We start from the raw sequence: 21,507 nt of genomic DNA, 5'->3' as shown, positions 1-21,507 counted from the left end.
TTAATCTATACATTCCACGCTAGTGGATCCGTGAATTTTTTAAATAATTGTGCCGTTTTTTTTTTTCTTTTTTTGAATCGTACGATCTATCGAATAAGCATGAGTATGTATAGATACCGCATATTTTGAAATATAAATAAAAAATAGTATAAACGATCCGCAGAATTCTAATGAAAATGGACGTTTATTCGCGTCATTTGAAGTATTCAACGCAACGATGATACTTTTATTAATCATAAATTAATCATACGTTAAGCTTTAAGTCGTTTTTGTTTCGTTAAAATTATCCGGTTAGTTTTACTTTGCTAATACAAGAACGTTTCCGTTGCAGATTGGAACTGTTCACACCCACCAACCGAACAATAACCATCACCACTCGCATCATCAGCAACAGCAACAGCAGCAACAGTCGAGTCAACCGCAGGTGCCTGGAGTCGGAGGGGGTGGAGGGCCGGGGGGTGGCACGGTGGCCAGGGCTGGGGGAATGTTCTGCTACCACTGCCCCCCGGGTCTCCCAACACCGCGATTACCGCCATCCCTTGACTACCCCTTCACCGCGACTCACCCCTGTAAGTAGATATTCCATTCGCAGCCTGTACTTCAGCCAATATTCAACCATAGTCTCCTCTAACTTACGATCGGAGAGTCGAGCAGTCAACGGTGTTGCAACAAACATCGTTCGAATTGTACATTTAACCATGAAACGAGCTGCGCAACATAATTTATACCGTTTCGTTGTTTCGTCCGGTTGCGAAACCATGGTATACCTTGATTTCTCATTAAAATTGTGTATTTTACCGGTCGGAAACAAACGAGAAGACAGAATTTCGAACAAAGTAAATTCGAATAGAGTAATCGAGTCCGCAAACATGCTCTTCTATCGAGGATCCCGCATACCCTCCAGCGACACGATTACGAGCGTCCCCAGAGTATCGTTTCGCCCCGATTTACCCCCGTAAGAAAAATTTGATTCTGTCCATAATCTTACATTTTTTCATCTATTTCCTCCCTCGCTATTCATCCTCAATTTCACTACAGTCGCTGCGGGGTAGACTTTAAAACGAGCCGCATGAAAAATCGTCCGACACGACGCGATTTCCCACCGCGTACACGCAACAACGAAGGCAACGTAAATTGAATTCTTCCTGTATCAAAATTAGGATACCGTATTCTAGATTAAACAATTCCGTTCTGTCGCCGCTTCCCGAACCGCGAGATAAACTCGAAAACTATCGCGGATCCGAGGATCGTAGAATACGAATCTCCGTGCTTTATTTTTCGTTCGGACTCCTATGCTTGGTTCGCGAGGCTCGGTAATCCACAGCCGGACAGGAAACGATCGCTGCGTGGTTCCGAAATAAAACGAGAAAACGAAGATAACAGAATTCACCGCAGGATCTAGTGAAAAAAAAAAGGGGGGGTATTTCGAGGGAACGAGATACAAGTGGACGCAAAGGTGTACGGGCTGGCGAAGGAAGAGGGGGAGGAAGGGAGAAAAGGGAGATTGATTGTACCGGCACTTGCTCTGGCGGAACACATCGATGAAGTTACATTACCGACTAGACCGAGTTACGCAAAGTGGACGCTACAAACTGGACGGTCGCTAAACTTAATTTGCACTTCGAACCAACTTCCGGTTAAACCGCGTCCCGACGGCGGTGCCTGGTCGCTCTTGAGAACTTGGACGGCGGCGTGTCTGCTTATTCACCGATCACTTTCCAAGTCAAACCTCGTTTTCTCTTCGGAAGACGTTAACCCCCGTTTGCAACTATTCTACTCTACGCGACCAGGTCGATTTAAAAATGTCGAATCTTCGGAAACACCGGAAATTTCGTTTCTCGTCGAGACGACCGACGATGAACTTTCACCCACGGCAGGTTTTCGTTTCTTCGATTCGTAGAACCACTGGGAACGATTACTCCTGCTATTAGAAAGACGTAATTATATATTTCGATGTGTTACACGGCATTTTTAAATGAATTTAATGGAGATTCGGTGTTCTATTTTATTTACACGTATATTAATATTCTCAAGAGGTAAAATTTGTTTGTACGTGGGTGTGATCTCTGAAACTACTGAAACGATTCTAAATATTTTGTCAGTAATAGAAAGCTACACTATTCCTTGGTAGCATAGATTTTGATAAAAATAAAATTTCTCTTCGTGATCCCGATATTTGTAAATAAAGTATAACGATACTCGCGATCAGAAACAAAAGATGGTCGCAGTCACCTACTGATTCACGATGAAACGCGCGGTTGACATCAAATAAATAGTATTCCCACGCGGGTGATACTACGTGGTGTGCAGCTAGTATTGTATACAAAAAACTGAAGTTGGTTTTTTCTACTTCGGGAAGACGGATGTATGCCCTCACTTTATCGCGTATTACGAGCCTCGATGAGATACATATGGTACGAACATAATCGAATGGGGATCGTGGGTGCAGGGGAGAAGGGAGACTCGGTATCCTCGGGGACGCGTAAGTGCCCCTTCGTCTAGGCTCGCGGCATAGTCGAAATAAAATATTAATTTCAGCGAAAATTGAAATTATGTTTTTAATGCGCATTTATCATTCCCTTTATCGGCGACGCGCTCCGGTATCGCTACTTAAATTTAAACGAAATTCGTAGATGCGTTTATCGTGGATTAGAGCGCTTCATTGAAAAACGATCGATAACTTGAAAATTGAAAGTTGATTACGAAGTTTCGCTTTATCGTGGAGTATACAGTTTTCCTCTGTTAACTATTGCCAGGGGTTGAGTTAATATTTTGTTGAAAATGAGTAGACCGAGGCCCGCGAATTAAATTAAATTGTTCGTATCAATTTTTAACGAACTTGTACTCCGACTTTCGGGTTCGTTAGAGTCTTGTCGCAAATTTCGATAATGGTACTTTACACGTAACGACTCGTTAAACATTTATTCAACCAGCCCCTGTCCGAGTCACGTGACACTGTTTACCCGCACTCTAGCTTCAGCTCGAACGGACAATGGAACTCCAAAGAGTTCGCAATTACACCTCGATAGTTCTCGACCAAACGTATAAGCATTCATTTTTAATTCATACGACGCCCGATAAGAATTTAAAGCGGGCTCAAAGATTCTCTGATCGAAATTAAATTGAATTAGAAAAATGTCTGCGTAGATTTTAAGTGCATGTCATGATCGAAACGAAACTCGATATATGTAGCTATACAGTCTGAACAAGCAGGGTAGACGTAACGTTAGTGAAATTTTCAAGTATAAATGAGACGAAATACATTCAACTTGTTTTCATTTTGAATGAAAGTACACGCGATCGCAATTAAACATGAAAGATGATAGTTTTCGCAATTGTAAAATTACGTTTGCGTTTCGATTTACGTTGCAGCAAAAATTAATGGATATAATTTACCTTCGCCAACCCCACCAATCGTACCCCCTCGACTACCTTTAATTAATTCAACCGCGACGGTGATCCTCGTTCCCTGTAAAACGCGAGACGCGCAAGTTCGCACATGTGCGCCGAAGTGACGCCTGCTAGATGATCTCGTGCAAAAGGGGCAGCGAAGGGGTGTCCTCGGGGACACGTCCGTACACCCTCCTGGCTCCCCCCACAGCCGGTCACAGCTTCGTCCTCCTTCACCCCCCGTTGGGATAAACAGATTAGGTAACTACGTGATAAGTCGGTAAGTGGGTTCACTCGGCCCACGGTCCGGCTACGAGCCCAACCGACGTTCCCTGTAACATCTAACTACCTTGTTAGTGTCATTAGTAACGGTCGGGGTGTCATTAGATTTCGTTCTGTGTCTAGTTTTTCCACGGAACCCTCCCCGAGGTCCTCGCGTCGCGCCAACTTCCTAGCAGACCTGCGTCCCCGCTTATATTTTTATCGGGAAAGGGAACGTTGAAGCGATCGATCGATAGAACTCCTTTTATAATTTCAAATTTGTTTGTCGTTGCAAAGGTTGGTCCACGTGGACGTATCCATTGTTTTCCGCGATACACGAAAATCGTTTACGGCGTGATTTCGAAGAATTCGATGTTTTCCAAGGCTGTCGAGGCTAGCATCTCTAAAAATAATAGTACAAGGATCCATCAATTACAAAACAAAGCTAACCGACTGCCTGCGCTTCTGTTCGTCCAATTTATTTGATTAGAACAAATTTCTAGCTGTACCTGGACCCGAGCCCTTGTCGAGAGGGATGAGCCACCCCCGCAGCCCTCGCGAGGCACGCGTTTCGAACGGAAGCAAACGAAGGGCGGTCCTCTCGCAGGACAGACAGGACGACAGAGTGTTTTAAAAGCGCACGTAGCACGTCGGCGACGCACGTGCGAGAATTCTCTGTTTGTCTCTTCTATAGCGATAAGAAATTAATTCCCCCCTATTGTTTTCGAAACGGGAACCCGGGGAAACAAAGCCAGACGGAGAGGACAGCCAAGTAGAGGCGTGTGCAAGCGCAAAAGTCAGCGGGGAAACGGGTTTTCGCTTTCTTCTACGCCTCCGAGTACGCTAATAAATTGGATCAAACCGAGTCTCGACGAGTTGCACGAGTTGTCCGTGCGGCCAGGCTTTACTTCGGCCTCCGAGCCTAATCTAAGATCTTGAGTGGATTTCACTTTCGACCACCAATAAATGCATTTAGCCGACCAACCGGTCTCGATTCCCCACCCCCTCGTATTACCAATTTTCTGTCGTTGAAATCATCCTAAGGGGACACCTTGGGTTCCCGATGAGTTAAGCGTGAATTCGAACCAGGAACACTGTGATTTTGGATTTTATCAGGACTGAACAGACCCCGGATAGCTTCCCGAAATAATATCACCGTTATTTCGTATCGAATTAGATTGCTCTAAACATTTCTTAACGTATACGTGCTTCAGGGCTCTCAGGATATTATTCGTGTCCTAGAAACAACTGTATCGACGGTAACAGTTCGAAATAAATTATTTCAAATGTCTCACCTTCATCTCGAATTAAGTTTGTATAAATTATTTTAGAAAATTTGCGAGACGTACGATAAACTGGTTGATACAGTTTCATTCGAACGATATTACTGAGCTTTACGATGTTGAAGTTAAAGTCACGGATGAATAATCGAATCGCGATAATTACAGGGCACGTTCGAGGGACGCATTTTCCGCGATGAAAAGAGTGGCACTAAACGCGAGGACAGGACATCGATCGCAGGGAAATTGAATTGCAAAGTCATGTATCCTGCACGGGAAAATCCTCGCGAACGGACCTATTAATTTTGCAGACGCGGGAGACTATCGCCAGTGACACGATACGAGTCTGCTCGACGGTGTAATTGTTTCGCGGTTGTTGCGGAAGTTTCGTTGCACCCCCCCCCCCCCTCCCGCCCCCCTCCCGCCCAATGGAGACTTGTTGCAAACATGTCGATTGGGGCGAATTTAATTGTCGAATCGCGTTCTCTTGCAAACAGCCATCGATTTCGGGACCCGCGAAGAATGCAGAAAATTGAAAATTCTATTCTTCTTACTATAGAATTAACGAATAGACCGCGAATGTTTATGGAAATATTTAATGTATGCTTTCGTTTGCCATAACTGCGTAAACGTATGCGGTCAATAGTCAAAAGAATCGGCACGTTTCCAAGAAGATGACTTCGTTGTTCGCATTAAACAACCTCTTAACGAAAACCTTACCCGACTTACAACGATTAAAATACATTCTTTGAAAAATTCATTCTAAGGTATACTCCAAAAATTGTAATTCGACGAATATCGACTTCTTGGACGCGTCTGAACGCGAAAAATAAGAATGGAAATCGGGCAAATGTTCGCGGTGAAACGCGATTTTGCAGCCGTGCAGGCGATTCGGGCGCAGTCGATAGCGGATCTCGACAGTCTCGAACTGTCGTTCGGCAGCCGGCCGTGCCGCATGAATTTTTATGAGCTTAGGAAATTAATTTGTGTTTTTCGTTAAGCCCCGGCTCAGCGCCGCGGTAATTAATTGCGCTGATTGCTCTGCATCATTGATAAGCGGTTCTCTGGGTTTCGAAACGTTCGCCCCCTACCCCCGGTGGTTCCACGCGCGCTCCAATACCATCGTTTCCCTTCGTCCCTCCCGTGGTCCTTTTGCCTACGCGTGCTTCGACCACCCATCGGGACAGTCTACGGTTTTTGAATTTGTAAACAACGCCTACCCCTGACGTTCGAAACGAGCCTGTTCCCCGTTTAATCGCGAACCTGACGATTACGGTGCATAAAGCTTGCCAGCGATGAAAGCTTGCCTCGATCGATATCCCAGAATCAAACCACCCTTATGATAAAAGGATGTTTTTGAAAAACGATTAGGACGAGCATCTAAATGTTAACATTTGCACATTTTAACATTTTAACATCCTGTGTTCCAAGGTTGTCGAAGACATGCCAGCTCTTCTTCGCGCGTATCGCTATGTTTTAGTGCTTATAATATTATTTAAAAAAAATGTTATTACTTAACGCAAGTTGTCGTGTCGTTAGGCGAGAGTCGTAATAGCTACATCGAGCAGTAAATATTGTTATTAATCGCTGGCAAGGTGTAATTGGCCACGACCAAGTCGTCTAGTCGTGCTCGACCTAAAGTGTCGTTCTTCCGTGTTACAGACACTAGTTACTCTCCGTATCATCCGGCTTTGCACGGTGTCGGGGAGGATTCCTTCGGGAGGCGAAAGCAGAGGAGAAACAGGACTACCTTCACCCTCCAACAACTCGAAGAACTAGAGTCTGCGTTTGCGCAGACACACTACCCGGATGTCTTCACCAGGGAAGATCTGGCGATGAAGATTAACCTCACGGAGGCCAGAGTTCAGGTTAGCGCGACTGCCACAGATATTCCTATTCGTGCAATTTGGCTTTACGAGCACGGTTTTTAATCTCCTCGAGCCTATTTCTTGGCTTCTCTGATATTGTTTAACCAAACATTACGTAACTAACGAAAATCGGAGGCGGAAAACGTGCTCGTACAGGTTCGATTCAAAAATATCCCGATCCATTTATTGTACGAAAATTGCATAGGCAAATCTAGCTCCTAATTATTTGAAGTACGAAATAAATCCAATGGAAAGCTAGCAGATATCGAAGAAACTCAAATAGGATCGGTGAAGTAGGTTTATTGACACGGTTAGGGGTTCACACCGTCGACAGGCCAAGAAGGATCGAACGACTCGCAACGATCAATTGTTTTAATGGCACGACGGTGGATCACCCGCCTCAAGAGCAAGAGCACGAGGCTCAGAGTTAGGTTTAGGGTACACCCGATGCCCGAGGAAGCTGCTGACACCCTCGACCTGACATAATCTTCTGACAGAGTAAGCCGGTAATCTCTGGGATTACTTTGTACCCTTGGCTACGTCCTCCTGGCTATATTTACTCGCACCAGCGTAATTCGCGCTGCGGAGAATCCCTGCAGTAATAGCGATTTCCTACCGAAATCCTGTTGGAACATCTGCAGGATATTCGATCGCCGATGTCAGATTTTTAATTCCTCCTTCCCTTCGTAAATACCAGAATCCAATGGGGATTCTTTTCGCTCGTAACTCAACCGTCCACGCGGTATATAAATTATTAGGAATCAGTGGTAAAAAGTTCGAGGATCGATTACATTAGGATAATGTAGAGTAAATCGAGAATGTAGCGATAAACCACGCTTCGGTGATCGATCGCTTCGATGGTTGATTACTTTCCACTCGTTATCGATTGGGATACTTTTTCCACGATGAAATCCGAACCGCTTATCAAACGGAAGAAAGGTGAATGGGCGATTTAATCACCGCGTTCGATAATTCACCAACGATCGCTAAGAAAATGAGAAAAAACGTGGAACAATGGTCGCGCGAGTGGGCAAAGAATCCTTCAGCGTGTCGCGTCCAGCGGAGGGGCACGGTATTATCCCGATGCATTGTCCGGATTATAAGACGAGAAGGCCATGCTAGGCAGCGGTGTACACAATGGGAGGAAGGTAGGTACAGGGCGGCTATGACGCAATTACGGCGCAGACTCATTGTTTCATTAGGGAAGACAAAGGGAATCTGAAATAATGGACAAATAGGCGCGTTTATGCAGTGCCGGTTCTCTCTTCTCCTACTCCAATTAGAGCCTCGTGCGGGAAGGGTGGGCGCGGGGGTGGACGAACATCGTCGAGGCAGGTTCTCTGCGAGGGCGCGCGCGGCTGACATTTGTTCGCCAGCCTGTGAGCGACAATTACCCTCCGTGCTGGTTGAAACTAGTTCAGCGCACGCGCATCGGGAGCCTCGACGTCCCACAGTCGCGTGCTCTGGTCCGTTTGAATTTCAAAGCGTGTAACGCGAATTACGGGCCAACGAGATACGAGCCGGCACACCTGCCTCTGTACACCCCGGAAGCCTTTCGCGCCGCTTTTCCAACCCCTGAATTTTCAATGCCAGCTGGGATGATGTTCTTGGTCTTGTTGACGGCGACTTAACCTTCTCGCGATTAATACAGTGCGTAATGGAAACGCGTTTCAGAGGACCACGTAGAAACCACTCTGGCCTCTCGTTGGAGATCAGACCTCTATTGCCCTTTCGTAGGACAGAGTTTGTGGCAAAGGAATCGATCGAACAAGCTGCCAACTAGAGAGTCGTCCATCGGAGAGTTGGGAAAGGTATCGCTTCTTGAAAAAATATCTTATCGCGTCGATTAACGCGTTAGAATTTTTCATATTTTTGGAAGTGTACATGCCTGCCAACCCACCGCCTCGAATTTACCTAACCATCAATGGTATGGCGTTTCGACTAGGTATCGGTTCGTTTCACCTGTGTGATTTAACAGATTTTATCTGGAGCTTTCGCATGTTCAATCTCATGTTTCTCTCGCGTTAAATTCAAAACAACCTATTATATAAATGAAATTATTTAATCTCGCTCGCTTCGGTTAAAATGATAATTACAATTCATCTTCTTCAGCATCGAGCAAAAATTATTTTCGGAATCCCTGCACGGCGAACAACGAACCGAACGATTTCCTTAACTGTAAAACCACTGCTTAGTTAAAGCTCCTCGTAATTACGCGAATTTCGCTCGAGCAGTTCGCGAATCGCGAAACGCTTTGTCCATTAACGATTAAAAGCAGATTCGGGTGGCAAGTGCCAAAAGATTAAGTATTTAACTCGGGGCAAACGGAGCAACGCCGTTATCCACGTACGTTGGATTAAATGTGATAAAAAAAAAAAAAAAAAAAAAATAAAAAGGGGCGAAAGAAGATTACGAAAGAAAGAAGAATGGAGAAATGACGGGAAAAGGGAGGCACGCGAAGAGCGAAAAATAACAATACCTTCTGCCATTAGATCATCGCGTTAATGCGCTTACAAATTTTCGCGCAAAAATTCTCCCTTTCGGTTCTTTTAATGTAAACATGATGAGCAGTTAAGAAGCTTTGGCAAACGAGTTTTACGTGAATTTTTCAGTACACGAAATAAATTCTCAAACCGCAAACAATTGGACGATTCTCGGGAATTATTAATACGTAAATTTGTCAAATTTAATAACGTGTCGCTCGAGTATATTTTTTTCGCGTCTGTCGCATCGACTCGACTCTTTATTTTCACAATTCTCATTAACCACGTTATTGGAACGTTCGGACACGTCGAACGTTATTCGAATCAATTCAACTTCGAATGATATTCGAGATATGCGATAATAGTGGATAAAAGTGGAACGAATCGATGCGAAATAGTTGATTTACGAAACGGTACAGGCTCGCGACACCATTTCTCTAACAAGCGTCGAAACATTAAATGCGTTTATCTCGGAGAGGAGATGAGGGGAGGTGGCGCCATTACCGACGTCTTTCGGATTAAATTCGTATTGGGAAAAAAATGGCAGGGGTGGAGAGGAACGACCGGTCCCGACGGAACCGTGGCTTTGTTCTCAGCTATTACTCGCCCCCGCAGCCTTGAGGATATTATTATATCCCCCCAGTCTGGTAACATCCCCCGTCCTTTTTCCGCGAGCTCGAATTCGGAGCTATCGAGGCGGAGTGGGAAGCTGCGGAGCTCGTCGTATTTATTTTATTAAACCATTTTCCAAGCTTCCCGCCGTGAAACTTCTCCTACCTAAGGATAATCATTTCCGAGGACTCTGTCCATAATACGTTTTGTCTTCCCGCGGAGGATCTGTTTGCACGACCGTAATCGACTTCGCGGAGCTACGTTTATTTTATTATCGATTTCAATCCGGTAATGAGCTCGTTGCTTTCCCCCTCCGCGCTTTCCCGCGAACTCTGCTTCATTCGTTTAACCGGAATAAAAGACTGCCAGTGGGAAATTTCTTTGTGATAACGATATAACGTGATAACGAGGTTAGTAGACATCTTCCTTTAGAATAGAAGGATATCGCGATGGGGAGAAATGGAGCTGGTCTATTGGAATGTTTCAGAGGGATCCGAGGTAACGAAGTGGCTGATTAAATTGCGCGCGAGTCGTTCCTTTAGGGTTACTATCAGTGGCTCGGTCTGGTTAAATGGAAAGAAAAGAAAAGAGAGAGCAAACATTTCTAAAACATTCCTAATATGTTCCATTTCGCGATGCTTATGGCTCGAGAAAGATGTTTTCCACAAGATGGATGGTTTTACCTGTGACAGGTGTGACGTAGGTATACAAAAACCCGGACGTATTCGAGTGCAACGCTGCGTAAAAATTTCAAAACGAGCGCCGTAAAGAACTTTCGGAGATCCAAGATTTTAAACGAACGAACACATTTGCATTTTTATTTATATAGATATAGAAACTTTCAAGTCCCACTTCCCGAATTTATTTTATTCACCCGGGGCTCCCCAGAATTCGTAGAGATTCATCCCCGATATGAAGCTAGAAAGCAATGGCGCATCACATCGTCAGGGTGAAGATACCCGCGGAGTCGCAGCGAGCCGCTAGGTATAATAAAGTCTATTTCAGTTGATATTATGTCAAGTTAGCCTCGTTAGCGGAACTCGAGCTTTTTAAAAAACACTCGGCCGCCGTGGTTGCTGTCGGCTCGTTGAACATGTACACCAGCAAGAGACCACCCCTCTGACCAGCTACGAATGCCACCCCGTACATGCAATTATCCTTTCATATTCGCGCACAAGAGTCAGGTGTAGTTAAAGCAGCTTAAGTGCCGCCTTCAGTGCCGTTCCTCATCTTATTCTCGTTTGCTTTTTTACCATTTGCCTCGCATTCTTCCCAGCCCTCCTGTCGCGGGTTGATTAGGCTGTGTACAGTTCTCTCGACCATACATTTCGTCGCGCCTCGAGTGTCGATGTTGCGCGACGATTCGTTAACTCCGTAAAATTCCTTTTCTCTTTTAGGAATTTATCGACACTTTGGTTCGATAGATTTCATCGTTAAGCAATTTTGAAATTTTTCAAGATTTTAGCTCGGTTAAAATTATCGTATGTATACGTTAGCATAGGAATATTCGTGAGAAAATTAGTACGTATATAAATAAAAAGGATACGTTAAAGGATACGTTGTTTGCGAGTCATCCTGAAAACCTAAAGCCGGTCGTACCGTCAATTTTTAGGTATGGTTCCAAAATCGCAGAGCAAAGTGGCGGAAAAGCGAACGTTTGAAGGAGGAGCAAAGGAAACGCGAGGGTGGCGGAGGGGGTGGTACATTGGAGACTACAGGACTGGCACCGCCATCGTCTTCATCGGCAGGTCCGAGTCCCACCGGGCACGATCCCGAAGGTACGATCACGAATCGAATTTCAGGACTACTGCTAAGACAATTTCGATTACCTTGGATAATTTTCGTGTACAAGCGCTTCGTTAACAACGCGTGAATATAAATTATCGTAAGATTCGGACGTTTCTCGACCTAACAAAATTATTTTCGTGTTCGTCGTACATGTGTACCACTAATTTGTTTATAACTCTTTCGCGTCTCAACACTCGGACGAAACAATGGTTTAAATCATCGGCGTAATTTCTATCGTTTCGAGGCAAGTGTTGATACACGCATAATAATGTAACATTAATTAACTTATATATTCGGGTGCATTTAATTTATAGAATATTAACAGATAGATGAAATTACGTAAACGAGTATAATTAATTAAAATTTCATTTGGCCACTGCGCGAGATAGGTGCGCAGAGTCATTACGCAGTCGACCGCATGTCACAGAAGCACTAATCGTTCTAATCGCGTAACCTATTACGCGACTGACCAGTGCGCGACTGTGTCGTTGATTTGTACGCATCATCGATAACGTATGTTTCGTGACACTCGATTTCGCTGGATTACCGAATGTACAAGGTGTACTCTATCGGTGTTCTCATCGTACGCGAAAGATTTCGTTCGCGGCGAGTGTACTCGTGAAAAACCGGTTAAAAGCAACGAATACTGGAGAAAACATTATCGACCTCGATTGTTGTTCTGTCCTCGAAAAGGTACAACGAGCAGCAGCGCCCCCGACGCTGAAGACGCCGGGCCAGATGGAGCTGGAGGATCGAGGAGCCCCAGCACGACTTCCGCCTCGGTCAGTCCGCGGCCCCAGCAGAGTCAGCCGTCCCTGGGTGGCGTCTCGACGCCACCGCCAACCCCCATAAGGGCGCCACCGCCGCCACCTAGCACCGTAGGGGGCCTCGGACCGCCCGCCGAGAGGTGAGCTTTTAGCTTCGTTTGTATTTACGTCTTTAGGAAATATCTTCCTTCCATCGTGGCCCCCCGCCTCGTCGACGGCCATCCAGAGTCACTTGCGATTCCACGGTGCAAGCACCGCTGAACACGTCGGCCGGATGCTTGATACGCGCCATTAAACCACTCCTCGTAGCTTCCTCCGTTGTGCTCCCTCTTTCACCGTCCGCCCAACCCCCCTGGCGAGCTCTGGCGCGATCCTACGCTCGCTGCCACTCGTATAATCGCGATAATCGTCGCCTCGTTAAATCGCTATCGGACCCCTCTCGTCTACCGACGACCAAGATTTCGCGAGCTTCGACGCGCCGAAACCGCGCGGTTTAAGGACTGTCCGCTCGCGTTTACGACGAGGAACGGGATCGAGGGAGACGTCTGGTCCACGTCGGAAGACGATCGGGGTTACTCGGATCGAGCAGGGATTTCAATAATAATTCATTTTAACCCTAAAACTACCGTCGACAAACTAATTTATCGATAAAGTCGCAATGAGTAGATGGAAACGATTTTATCTCATCTCGATATTAGTACTAAACCTACAACGACCGGTAAAATGGCCGTTTTCAAATTTTTGTATTCAATTTTTATATGAAGCATACGTAATTCGATCTAATTTCACATAAAAAATGTTGTTGCAGTTAATCGAAACGATGTCTTTAAATGTCTTTAAAACTAGTCGTTTGTACCATCACAGTAGAAATAGTTAGAAACGGGTAGGTTTAGTGTCGAACAGGCCGAATTTCACCGAGTAGATACGAGTAAGAACTTTTATCGAGTTTTATGCTTGCGCTTAGTAGACGATCCCTACACACTGTTCCTTTCAATTTTATGGAACGAAATAAGAATTATTTCGAATTACCAGGAGAAAGCAACTGTTCCCATCCAACCAAAAAAAAAGCTAGAGCATAGAAAACCTGTATTATCCGTATTAAATCTGTATCGCACGCTTCCATTTCTTTTTCGAGTATCCGTCTGTGTTTATAATCCCAGACATGGCTCCCCCGGCCCCGAGAATCGACGCGAAGGTAAGAACAATGCCCGAAAAGGTAGACACACGGAATACACTCGGCTGACTCGAGTCAAGATGGCGGAGCACGCCGAGGAAACAGGGGTTGCGAGGGGTAGCGAAACGGTACGAAGATGCTCCTTCGCCGTCTCCGCAGTTGTAATTTATTTAAAACCGCTCGCCGTAAATATATCCTCATCATTTATTCAGGGGTCTCGGCAGCTTCTCGACTGCAGGGGTGTACGCTTTGCGTTCCTCCTTGGCTTGCCAAGCCAACCTGGAAGTCTCGCTTCGTGCAGTCGATTCGCGAAACAGGGGCGGATCTGGGGTTACAAGCCGACCGTGGAGGGACGAAGGCCCGTCTTTCTTTTACCCCGTGTATTCCTTGTTTTATGGTAACGTTCTTAGCCGTGGGATTTAAATTACTCGCGGTGAACGTAATCTTGAGTGGAATTGGTTCCCGCCTCGTCCCGTCTATGTGGATCCGTTCGCGGCGTGCGAGTATCCTTGCTCGTCGAATTTTAGTGTCGATCGTTCACGTTTACGGGGCTCCGCGAGATACTCGACTCGCGTTACGAAACCGAGTTCTTTTTTAAGTAAATAATGTCTCAGGGAGACCTTGCTTGGGGAAGGCTCCTCTCTTAGACACAGAAGTCGATTTTAAAGCGTGTTAAAGTTGCAAAAGAAAATCATTTCGAAGCCGCGAGAAAGATTAATAGCCCAGAGTGCCGAAAGAGAATTAATTCGTGAATATATAATTAGTCGAGAATAATGTATAGAATGAAGTTGATGTAAAAAAGTTTCCGCGCAGAAACACCTCTTTAAACTGGGGAAACACCATTTCTCGTCAAACAAACCTCCCCTTGGTTCTTCGAAAAATGAACTATGCCCTCTCTTTTAATCTTTGCTACTTTATACTTTATGCTATCGCGCGCCCTGGAAACAGTCCAGAAATATTATTTTTCTCTGGCATCGTAGTAAACGTGGTCTATTAAAGATTGAGAAAACATCGATTCTGAATTCTTTAGAATAGCCACAAGCACAGGTTTCGAAAACTTTGCAATCGGTTCCCGAGCACGTACGTTGAAAACTCGATGAAACGCGGAGGAAACTGTGTGGATATCATGTTTAAACGCATGAAGACGAAGAAATTAAATGCGTGTACGCGAGAGAGGCAAGCGAGCGCATGTAAGCAAGGCGCACGCTAGGCTACGCGGCTAATTGCCGCTAATTATCGCACTTACCGCAGTTCAGGCTTTCCTCTTTGCGCCTCCGATGCCGCCTTCCGCCCTCTTCGCCCCTTCGTCATCCCCTCGCCCCAACCTGTCCTGGTTTTCCCAGCCCCGTCTCCCGTCGTCTAAACTCCACTCCTGCTCATGTTCTCCTTGTCCCGTAGACCTCTACCACTTCCGTTTCCGCTTCCGTTTTCGCGTAACGACGCGCGGATACCGTGTGCTTGTATCCGTCGATTTTTATACTTTCCTCCTTTCTCTTGGCTAAATGTATACATATTGTTTAGGTACTTTGCTAAAGTTTCGCTTCTATCGCGTTGGTAGATCTTGTTAGCTTTCAGGACATTTTTGATTTCTGCTTTGGGCGTCGATCTCTATTGCTTGACTTGTATTCCTTTGTTTAACGGGATTTTTATACCTAACCGCATCCAATGTTTAAATTTTGATCGTAACAGAAGCAATTAATTATAATATTCCAAGGAAATTAATTATACGCACTCGTTTCACCTTCCGTAATTTTGATCGTAACGGATACTTTCGTTTGTTTAATAATATTTCGTAAATTAATTACACGGATAACTGTAAATACCGCTGTTTATCCCAATCGTTAAATTCCCTGCCTCGCTTTAATTTTCTTTTCCCATCGTGCATCCTCGTAAAATTATTTACTCTTTCCCCCGTCCGTCGGTTTTGAAGTTTCCCGGGTAGCTCCACTTAGATCACAATCTTCTCTTTTTCTCCAAACTGCTGTATCCACTTGTGTATGTTTATGTTTGTCTGCCATCGTATCTCTCTGTTTACTTACCTCGCTTCTCCCATCTTTCCCGTATCCCCTCGACTCACGAACCTCGCCGCCATCCGCGTTTCCGTCCCTCTTGCGCCCCGTCTCGAGCTTCACCTCGGGCTCGTTACATTAATTAAACAATATTTGCGATTAATATTTGAGATAATCATCAGCGCCTCGAAGCAGCTTCTGCTGGCTGGCGGAAGATGCGGAATATCGCGCGTGCTAATCGGGTTAGCGTTTTCGTGGGCCCTTCTGCTTTCCCGTCCGCATCCCTTCGCCGTGCCGTTCTCTCGCCCCGCAACTTTGCGCCAGGCGAATTTCTTACCTAGATAAACAGCTCGTACGAAAGATAAACCGGTGTTTATTAATTACTGGTCGAATAAAAGTCCGTTTACGAGAATCTGAATTATTAGGGAACTCGGGCCGCGACGAGTAGGTATCCAATGAATTTTCCGACGTACTCGTTTCTACGTTTTTCTAGTGCCAGTCTCAGTATATCATTAAAATAAGAAATTTCGTCTGTACATCTTCTAATTTCTTGACAATGATCGGACATCTTTAAAGGAATTTACATATTATATATCACGATTGATATTCAAATGTTTCTAATTTTATTACCATTCTCTTTATATAACAGTTTCAGTAAATTGCTAGAGACTATCTATAAAGATCTTTCTTCAGCGTGCAATGTGAAAACGCCACGTTCGATTTTATTCTTAATCGACGAGTATCGTTTTTCGATGTTCCAGTGGTCCAGGGTTGGCAGCGGGCTTCAGGCCAGTGGAACCACCAACGTCGCTCTTCTTCTCTCCTCACCTGGCGGCCCAGTTCTCCCCGCCGTTGTTCGGCAACAAGGTGGTCAGCAGCGCGCCGACATCTTTGACCTCGACGACGCCTTCCCTGTGGACCACGAGCGACCATCGACCCAGCAGTCTCCAGGACATGTTGTCCTGGTCACCGGCGGGTTGGCCTGGCTCCATGTGCGGATGCTGCAAGCCTGGAACCGGCGATCTTCATAGGAACAGCAGCCTAGCGGAGCTCAGAAGAAAAGCTCAGGAACACTCGACCGCCTCGGCTCTTCTGGGAGGACTCGCTGGTTTTCCAGGCGGGCTACCCCTGCCCCTGCACCTGCCGCTGCTACCGCCCCTGCTGGGACTCTCCAGGAGGCCCGAGCATCACCACCACCATCTACCCAGTATAGTGCACCAGATACAACCGACCACGAAAGAGGATCCCTAAGATCGTCGCAGCACTCGCGTACCAGCCGATCGAATCGACTGGCCATTGCAACTGGGCACGTATACGTTTCTGGACACTGGTTTGCCGTTGTTCTCGTTTCTTTTCCTGTCGTTTAAGAATGATAATATTTTAGACACGGTTGGAGGGACTGAGGTGGTGGGCAGATTGTGTATTCGAGGGGGTAACCATTGCGCGGAGGTAGAGAAGGACGAGCAGAGTGTCCTTTATAGTTTTGGCTTGCTAAAATATTTACGAATGTGTTTTTGTAATTTTATTTTGTAGCTTGAAAAATTCAGGAGTGGAATCGTTTCTGGAGCAGGCGACTTTTCGTTAACGCAATTTTTTAATTTCGACCCGCGGTCCGTTTGTACATTGTTATTGTACAAAAAGTACAACCTCTTTTTTTTTGTCATTTTCTGATTCGAATTAAGTTTTATTAGAAACGAAAGTAAGATAAATCGCGGATAACATCGCCCCTCGTTCCAGCACCCTGGTTACACCCCTTGCTATGTTCGAGAGCATTCGAGGTCTCGAGAGATGCCCGTGCTCGTGTTGTTGATGCAGTTGTTGAGAAACTATTAACTTGAAAGTAGTCCTTAATTCGGATACTTAGAGGTACAATCTCGATCATCTTTTTTTTTTTTTTTTCGTTTTTATTACGTTCGCGTTCATTTCGTCGAATCTGGAATTTCGTGTGTATTAACGTTTTTGAATTTTAGTTCGATTTTGCGAAACCACGGAAGAGTTCGATTTTACAGCTTTTCAGGTTTCGCGTGTTCACGTTTGAGACCTGTCCTCGAATATTTTTAACTGGATTCTTGACGAACACGAGGATCAGTTACGAGTAACTTTGTTTACGGTGATATAGCGTTTTACATTAACAAGTATTAACGAATAATGTTAGAGGATGAGACTTCGATAGTAGATTTAAACCTTCGGAACCTTGTTCTGTTCGCTGTTGCTTACACGGGAACGTAATTTCTGTTCCAACATGGCGCTGGTTTTTATTACCTTATTCGTAGATGTTACAACGTTCGATTTCGGACAGATACGAACGATATCGAAATATTTCTAACCGTATTGAAAATATTGCAGTTCTTAAACATTCGCTAATCTAAAAGACGTCATTTCACAATTATCGGTCACCGATGGATTTTCGTCAAACACGTTTCAGTGCTCGAGTGTTACTTCTTTATTCGCTTCGAAGTAAATATTAGTCATTTCGACGATTGATTCCAGTTTCACGAGTTAGGAATTTATTCGGAGCGCATTCTGAAAAATCGAACGTATTCGAACTGAAATTTGCTAACGATGACTTAATCAAAATCACGCGAAAACCGAAGCTCTTTCGCTCCGCTTCATGGAACATATTTGAAAATCAAAAAATGACGCACCTAATAAGCAGTTGGGTCCATAGGAACTAGTAATCGAATTGCAACATCGGCTATACCCATTGGAAAGTTTATTCGAACGATATCGATATCCGTATTATCATTGCAATGCTCGCCAAGTTTCAATTAAAAGAATTGTTTATTTAAAGCCAGTAAACACGTCGCAACGATAAAGTACCCGTTGCAATAAATACGAAACATAAAATTCCGATATATAATTTTCGGGAGACGAGAAATCATTTAACGTTGCGTCGCAACCCAATCAAACTGTTGAACGGATAATTTATATTGCGATAGGATAATTTATATCACACTTAAATCGAGTCTACGACAATTTTCTTGAATTATATGATTACTCTATCGTATTATTCAAATAATACGGATATCCGTATTATCCAAGTAACACGGACATCCGCTTTAATCGCGCGATGCGAGCACGCGCCAGCTGGAATAATATTTGTATAGGTAAAAATTTGTTTTGATTTAGTCGAACAGAGAGGATATCGGTGTTAAATATCGTGGTTTCTCGGATATTCGGATGCGTGGATACTCGTGACCCTAAAACAGGTGCACGGAACTTGGAGATTTCTTAGATCGAACTAACGTTTAGGCAGAGATGTTAGGCAGATGTGAGTTCGATATTTGTTTTTTTTTTTTTTTTTTTTTTTACAGATGCTCAGAAGTAGCCGAAACATTTATACATCGTTTCTGTGTCGACAACAATTGTATATCGATTTTATACGAGATATTATACTTGTCCAACTTTGGTCTTATATAGGTTCCATATAAGTTCTATGATCAAATTCTTTGCAAAGTGAACCAATTAAATGCGTGTGGTGTATGTATATAGTATTTGTGTGCATGATGTCTGGTGTAGGTTACACAAATCAAAATTTGACGAGGAAAGAGACAGGTTCGGATAAAACTGTGTTAAACGATATGGAACCGTTACAGGACTGATTTATAACCTCGAGCGATCGCTGTTTTCTGATCGATCTTTTTATTCTGTGGAAGCATTAAACGTAAAATTGAAAGGACGCGTGCAGCATCGAATGACACTTTTTTCGATGCTGTTTCAAGAACCAAAACCGATCGAAGATAAATTTGCGGTCTTTGTTCCGCGTTTAATTAATTAATACAACCTCTTCCTATTATTTCGTCGAGTAATAAACTCCACTCGGATTTTTTCGCCGAACGTCGAGCGATACTGCGTTCGAAAAACAAGATCGAATCAACTATTCATAGTCGTGTTTTACAACCGTTCGGTATTTTTTGCGTCACTTGATGACTTCATTAGCGTAAAAGCTTTCGTTTTTGCTGTCGGGGCGAAACGCACAAAAATTGTCGGTTTACGGAACGATCGGCTCGATTTCGAATTTTAAATATGAACGTTCTTCGCATCAAGAATTAATTCGTGGCAATTACAACTGAGAGTTTATAAACGGTTGTAATTACATTTAATCAGTTCGACCAGGTCAGTTTTAATTATATCTTTCCCGAAGTACCATTGCCAAAAGTACAGAAAAATACTAGAATTCAGTGAGTGCTAGGTACATCCTCTTCCAAGTTAACTGATTGCAAAATTTAAAAAAAGTAAAGCAATAATCAGTGGAAAACGGATGAAACGATACAACTAATAATAATAATAATAACGAAAGTCAAAAGAATCTCCAGTTTTCCAAGCCTGATTCGAAAATGATCCAAAGGGGTCTCGAGTATCGTCCAAGACTCGCGAGTTTGGATCGTAACGCACGGTCTTAGAAGCGCAAGTTGCCCAAAGGTCGATGTCTGTTCGCTACCACACGCGAAGAACAATGGTATAAAATCGTCGATCTCCGGGAATGATCGCACTGATCCATAAATCGTCTATATTCACTTTGACATCGTCGCCACTTACGATTGAACAAGAGTAACAATCGTTTTGTTCGCGTTGCAATACGATTACCGTTGTTCTTCTGAATCGCGGAACCGAGGTTTAACGACGAAAGAAACTTAGATACCAGTAGAGACCTGTATTATATTACATCCCGGTGAATTGTCATTGCTAATCAAGGATAATCTAATAACAAGTATGTTACAGACTAGCGACTATTATGTAGCCTGAATTGTGGGTAGTGAATTATCGAATAAACTTGTTCTCTCGTGATAAACGCCTGTGTAAAAAATTGTTGTTTTGTCTCTGGTCTTATCCCACCCCATTGCAGCATACGATGACCGATGATCAAATTTCGTTTCAGCAAACGTGAATTTTCACGCGTCGAAATAAAAGTACTTTGGTATTACTAGGGTGGATCGTGTACGTTCGCGATCGATGTTATTGTCGAAACGTTAAAAATGAAAAAAGAATGGAGACACTTTTTTGTAGAAACACCTACGGTGAGATACGAGTTAAAACCTTGTTCTTTTTTTTTTTTTAATAGTATTCGCGAAGTGCAAATTTATGCACGAAAAGCTGACCGCAGAGAGAAAATTCAGGTCGACGCTAATCAAGGTAAAAGTAATATTCATGGCAAGCAGTAACATTTATATTATTTTGCGTTAACTAGACAGGTCTCGGTTTTAATTTGAATACAGATTATTTATACGAATCGGTACAAGAAAATAATTCCCCTACGATATAATATTTTATTGAGAATCAGTCGCTGTATTCTTATACATTCTTAAAAAAAATACGCATACAACATTTAATATAATATGAAAAGTATAACAAATACGATAAATATCGTAAACTTCGATATCGCTTTACGGCCGTTACAACAAAACGATCTTCGTTAATATTTTCATTATCCGATACTGTTATTAATCGTATAACAGGTGAGACCAACAAATTAAGGATTTATTGGATGTGTTATGTATATCGGATCTGCAAATTAATGATTCAATCTCCACGACATCCCCGTTATGGTATATTGTGAAGGATCAGGTGTTCACTTAAGGGATCCCTTGAATCAACTCAGTGATCAAAGGCTATGGTGAACCTATCAGAGAGATTTACTGGAGTACTAACATCTAATGGCAATTGAGGGTTGAATTACACGCGGTGTACAAAGGAAGAGATTGATCGACAACGTGTACTCACCGATATATTCGTAATCAGTTTGAAACAGCGTAGGCACGGATATATCGAACTTACGATACACCGACCCAATCGCAGGGCAAAGATTATTTCTCAAAGAAGCGAAAATTAACTCGACTAACTAAAGTTGTTTCATAAAACATTCGAATCTCGTAGA

At 43.9% G+C, this 21,507-nt stretch overlaps 1 protein-coding gene across 1 annotated transcript in view; it reads left to right on the top strand.

The window, feature by feature from the left end:
* LOC128887330 (paired mesoderm homeobox protein 2B) overlaps positions 1–20,867 on the top strand; it is a 44,664-nt gene extending 23,797 nt beyond the window's left edge. The window contains exons 3-7 of the mRNA XM_054143116.1: positions 332–569; positions 6,594–6,799; positions 11,507–11,672; positions 12,376–12,589; positions 16,394–20,867. Of these exons, the coding sequence (XP_053999091.1) occupies positions 485–569; positions 6,594–6,799; positions 11,507–11,672; positions 12,376–12,589; positions 16,394–16,883 (1,161 nt within the window). The 5' untranslated portion in view covers positions 332–484 and the 3' untranslated portion in view covers positions 16,884–20,867. The remainder of the gene's footprint in view (positions 1–331; positions 570–6,593; positions 6,800–11,506; positions 11,673–12,375; positions 12,590–16,393) is intronic.
* Positions 20,868–21,507: the final 640 nt, after the last annotated feature.

This window comes from Hylaeus anthracinus, unplaced genomic scaffold, assembly GCF_026225885.1.
Source record: "Hylaeus anthracinus isolate JK02 unplaced genomic scaffold, UHH_iyHylAnth1.0_haploid 11985, whole genome shotgun sequence".
Classification (NCBI taxonomy): Eukaryota; Metazoa; Arthropoda; class Insecta; order Hymenoptera; family Colletidae; genus Hylaeus; species Hylaeus anthracinus.
This window is presented reverse-complemented; position numbering and strand designations above follow the sequence as displayed.